Source organism: Corvus brachyrhynchos, unplaced genomic scaffold, assembly GCF_000691975.1.
Source record: "Corvus brachyrhynchos isolate BGI_N302 unplaced genomic scaffold, ASM69197v1 scaffold30, whole genome shotgun sequence".
In the NCBI taxonomy this organism is placed as follows: Eukaryota; Metazoa; Chordata; class Aves; order Passeriformes; family Corvidae; genus Corvus; species Corvus brachyrhynchos.
In genome coordinates, this window is record NW_008235742.1 from 229437 (window position 1) to 234698 (window position 5262).

General features: G+C 52.2%; 1 protein-coding gene across 1 annotated transcript in view; it reads right to left on the minus strand.

The window, feature by feature from the left end:
* Positions 1 to 888: 888 nt before the first annotated feature.
* FBXO47 (F-box protein 47) overlaps positions 889 to 5262 on the minus strand; it is a 10132-nt gene continuing 5758 nt past the window's right edge. Inside the window, exons 7-11 of the mRNA XM_017744619.1 lie at positions 5144 to 5256; positions 4250 to 4396; positions 3670 to 3812; positions 3024 to 3183; positions 889 to 1802 (exon numbers count right to left, since the gene is read on the minus strand). Of these exons, the coding sequence (XP_017600108.1) occupies positions 1684 to 1802; positions 3024 to 3183; positions 3670 to 3812; positions 4250 to 4396; positions 5144 to 5256 (682 nt within the window). The 3' untranslated portion in view covers positions 889 to 1683. The remainder of the gene's footprint in view (positions 1803 to 3023; positions 3184 to 3669; positions 3813 to 4249; positions 4397 to 5143; positions 5257 to 5262) is intronic.

The following is a 5262-nucleotide window of genomic DNA, read 5'->3' on the forward strand; positions in this document are numbered from 1 at the left end:
ATCAATAATTGATGAGGAGCCGGCGCTCCGTGCTGACATTCCAGCCCCGCCGGCTGCTCCAGGGAATCAAAGAGCTCCCTTTTCCCGTGTGGCTGCGCTCCCATAAAAGCCCCCCTTGTGCCCGGCTGGAATTTATGGCCACTGCGGCCCCGGGGCCGGGAATGCCCCGGGACACGGCGGGACAGGGACACACACAGCTCCGGGCTCTGCTCCCTTCTCCTGCTCCCATCTGCCGGGATTATTTATCTGGAGCGATTCCTGAGGATAAAAGGGAGAGACGAGGAGCTGGGCTGGAGATTCCGCCTCGGCGGCTTCCTGGCGGCGTTTTCCCGTCGCTGTTCTCACTCCGAGTGTGTTTTCTCCTCGTATTTTGGGTTCTTTGGGGATCAGTCCGGCCACGTTCGGTTCCCGGAGTAGAAAGTAGAGCCTGGAATTTCTCTCCCTTCAGAAATCACGCGCAGCACAACCGCGGCGTTGCAGCGCCCTTAAACATCACCTTCAGCCAGCCAAGGGAAAAAAGGGATGGTCCCAGCATTTTCCAGCAGCTGCCGCGCTCAGGGAAGGTTTCACCTCCGCCATCTACCGGCACCTGCAAAGACCGATGGATGTCCCGGAGTAAAATCTTGCCTGGAATCGTGTATTCCACAAAGGTGGCGAGGATTTTTAGCGCACAAACTTCAGAGCAATTCCCGAGCTGCTCCCAGGTTGTTGCCGATGGGAGCAGGTGGGGGCAGCTGAGATAAATCGGTCCCACTTCAGCTGTTCCCACACTTCCCGAGGTAAATGTGGGAAAAGCTGGTGCTGAAGGAAGCCTGAGAGGTTTGGAAAGGGAACACTGAGGTGGGGAAAGCGGCTCTTCAGTAACCTGGAGGCTGCAAACAGCACACGGAGCGGGAGTGCCTTTTATTGCTGTCACATGGGTTTGTCTGGAAGGCAACAGAGCAGAAAATCAACCCCTTCTCTAAGCAGCAAACACTTATCCATTTAATGAAGCAGAGTTCTAATTTAATGTGGTTAATGGGGACCTTCAACTTGGCTAAATCCTAAAATGCTTCCACAGTTGGTACCTGGGGCAGGGGGAGAGATTGGAAGTTTCTTCTGCTCTATAAAAACCTGGAGATTGAGAGGAAAAAATGCCTTGGTAGATCAAAGCATTGGGATTGTGCTCAGAAATCACTTTTTGCTGAAGCTGAATGTACAAACTGCACTTCTGTCACAGAGCCTGAGTTAGAGACCCTGGCAAGCTGGAAAAATGCAGCTCCTCAAATCCCGCCCCTGCCTTTCTCCTCCGACTCCCAAGAGAAAACAAATTCAAGAGAGCAGAATGTTTTGGGTTCTGGGCTAAGATAACACGAGCTTCACTCGGTGTCTGCACATCAAATATGGAAACCACGTCGTTTTTATTGTGTGTGCAAACACGCACAGTGGGAAAAGAATGCAGTTGGTGTTCCCAACGGAGAGGCCCCAGCCCTCTTCCCTGGAGGAGCAGAGCACACGGAATGGAATTGCACTCCCCAAGCCCTCCATGAGCTCACTCAGCTGGACTGACACAGGTGGTCCCAACTTGTGCCACTCCAGCTCTTACTGGGACGGGAATTCAAGGAATAATCAGACACTTCTTTGCAAACGTTCAAAGGAAAAGGAAGAGAAATCCAGCAGGAGTGGAGGGACGGTCCATGGAACTCAGGTGGTGCTGCTGTTGTTGCTCATGGCCAGGTAGAGGATTTCCTTGTGGAAGCTGGCCTGGGCATTCACCAGGTGGAACAGGTTCAGGAAGCTGCTGTCCTCCTCGTCCCGCTCCCCTGCCAGGGCACAGAAACCACGGAAAAGGAGGAGTGAAACTGAACTCTGTACCCAGTTCGTCTCTGGAGGTGAATCTTCCCCAGGCAGAGCTCTCAGCAGAGGGAAGCAGCAGCCTCTGCAGTGTGCTGGGATTTAGCAGCAGCCTCTGCCCCTGATGGCAGCACAGCTGGGAGGGAACACAGGAGGATCTCCTGGGTTCCTCCACCAGCCTGGCCACAGACAGACAGCAACAGCTCTGTGTGAGGACAAGGATGAGCTGAGCAGGGTGTTCCTCGCTCCAGCTCAGCTCCACCATCGGCCCTGAGGCTCCAGCAGGGCAGCAGCTGCAGCTGGTGCAGGTTTAGGCTCAGCCCAAAGGGACTTTGGGCTCAGCTTTCTGGTGGGATGGGTTTTAAAATACTCTTGGTTTCACCATCCACGGCACCAGGAATCTCTTAGCAAGAGAAGTAAGTTAAAATAAATATTTCTTCCCAGTTATGACACTTGGTTGGTTATTTTTGCTGCCCAGAGAAGCTGTGGCTGCTCCTGGATCCCTGGAAGTGTCCAAGGCCAGGCTGGATGGGGCTTGGAGTAACCTGGGATAGTGGGAGGTGTCCCTGCCCATGGGACTGGATGGGATTTAAGGTCCCTTCCAACCCAAACCATTCCATGATTCTGCTCCAAACCCATCTGCTCCTTGTATTTACTTGGATTTGGATTTGCTTTATGAGGCAGTGAAAGACCTGCCCAAGGATCAGGATCAGGGATAGCAGGAGTGGAATGGGATGAGCTTTGAGGTCCCTTCCAACCTAAATCCTTCTGGGATTCCAGAACTTTACAGATCCAGGTATCACTGCTGCTCTTTTACAGATGGAGAAATGGACTCTGGAGGGGATTTTGGGAAGGAATCCTTCCCTGTGAGGGTGGGCAGGCCCTGAAACAGGATGCCCAGAGCAGCTGGGGCTGCCCCTGGATCCCTGGCAGTGCCCAAGGCCAGGCTGGACGGGACCTGGAGCAGCCTGGGACAGTGGGAGATGCCCCTGCCCATGGCAGGGGTGGGATGGGATGAGCTTTAAGGTCCCTTCCAACCCAAACCAGTCTGGAATTCTGTGGTTTTATGTTATCAAACCCCTCAGGCTCCCTGCCTGGGGAGGGGGGGAAGGCCAGGCTGTTCCTGGGTGCTGTGGGCAGCTCCAGAACCTGATGCAGGAGCTGGTCCAGGCCCACGGGCCGAGCCTTACCGGCCAGCACTGCCTGCAGCATGTCCATGAGCATGTGAGCAAAGGTGTTCTCCAGGCACTGCAGGAAGTTGTTTCTCTCCCAGGGGGTGCTGAAAACCCTGCAGACCTTCTGCATCATTTTCACTGCCCAGTCCATGCAGTACAGGTCCTTCTCACACACCTGGAGGGCAAAGGAAGGATTAAAACCACACCTTTTATGATGCAAGATCAAATCTTAGCATTCACTATTGGCTCTGGATCAGTTGTGCCACAGCCTGGAAAATCAGGGGTTGTGACAAGGACACAGAGGTGGGATAGATTTTAAAACACTCTTGGTTTCACCATCCATGGCACCAGGAATCTCTTAGCAAGAGAAGCAATTTAAAATAAATATTTCTTCCCAATTATGACACTTGATTGGTTATTTTTGTTGCCCAGAGCAGCTGTGGATCCCTGGCAGTGTCCAAGGCCAGCTGAATTCTGGGAATTCTGAACCTTTTGCTGGTGGTGCTTCTCCTCAAGGCTTGCTGCACAGGGAGCAGAGAGGGTGGAAGAGCACCCAGCTTCTGGCTGGATTTATTCCTGGTGTGTGGGAGAGGGTGGGGAAGATTTTCCAGCCTGAGACAGCAAATTTGGGGGTAAAGAGGCTGTGCTGAGTTGTACTCACCAGGGCCATGAAGACCATGAGCCTGGCCAGCTCCGCAGCTCTGCCATTCACAGCTTTGCTGGCCAGGAAGGTGAAGCAGATGCTGTTCCCACTCAGGAGGAGGAGCCGAGCGTTGTTCTCCATCAGCCACTCCTGGGGAATCACTTTGTAATGATGGAGAGAGAGAGAGGATTTCAGTCACTTCTGAGCAAAAAGAGGAGCAGTGAAACGGCACAAATAATCCCTGCCAGCAACAATCAGAGCTCTCCACACCAACTCTGTGACACAACCTCAGCCAAAACTCTCGGTGTAGCTGTTAAAACTGCTCCGGAGAATTTGGCCTGAGCAAACTCCGCATTTGGACAATGTTTCCTCAATAATTCAAGGCAAGATTTGAGTTTTAAAGGTCTCCATGGATTCTTAAAAGATTTCTCCATGGGGAAAGACAGCCTGGATGTGTAAGGGACTTTCTCTCATCACCAGTGTGGTGACTTTTCCAACCAAGGCACAGCTACTGCGAGGAATTTTGTGGCACAGAGCTGGATTTGGAGGACGTGAGGATCTGTAATCCCATGGATTAATGATAAAGGCAAAACCACACCTGACAGCTCATCCACAAGACTGATAACATCATCTGCTGTCCATTCTCTAGCTTCTGTGCCATACAGCAGCTTAATTGCATCAGCTAAACCCTTCAGACTGGTCTCATCTGTCGGTCCTTCTATCATTTTCTGCCAGACCACGTGTCCTGAGCGATATATCAATCACAACTGCTAGTAAGTGACATTTATTAAACAAGAAAGTTGCTAAGCTGAGCCTCACAGCAGGGGCAGAGGAGGGGAATTCAGGTGACACCACCGAGGCTTTGTGATTCTTTCCCATCTGTCATTTTAGTGGGAGTTGCAGCGTGAGCCAAACTTAAAGAAACCCAGGTTTAATAATTAAGTGAGGAAACGTGTTTTCCGTCAGGGAAATGGGTGCTTCTTGGAGATGGATTTAAGTCTACTCCAAGCAGGAGAGAATAGAGGAACAGAAGTGCCATTTAATCTCTTCACTTGAATTGTAACTTATAACTCTGTGTGTGTGTATTTGATGTATTTTATGTGTGTTAGTGATGTCTGCTTGAGCAGAACAATTTTTTCCTAGGCAATTCAATGGCTTCACACTGACAGAGGGCAGGTTTAGATTGGGTTTTAGCAAGGAATTCCTTCCCTTTCTTCCTTTCCAGAGGGCGGGGAGGGGCTGGAATGGAATTCCCAGAGCAGCTGTGGCTGCCCCTGGATCCCTGGAAGTGTCCCAGGACAAGCTGGACAGGGCTGGGAGCACCCTGGGCTAGTGGAACATGTCCCTGCCCATGGCAGGGGTGGCAGTGGATGGGCTTTAAACTCCCTTCCAACCCAACCCATTCCATGACTCCATTATTCCAATACAACCACATTTCTGGGGGTTTTCCTGCAAGAAAATCTCCTCCCCGGGGCCCACCCTTTGCGCTCACCATCGAGGGACGACACGGGCCCGAAGATGATGTAGAGCAGGCGGGCCTGGTTGACCATGGGCCAGGGCTTGAGGATGCGCGTGAGCCAGAAGGCGGAGTCGCTGGGGGGGCGTCCCGGC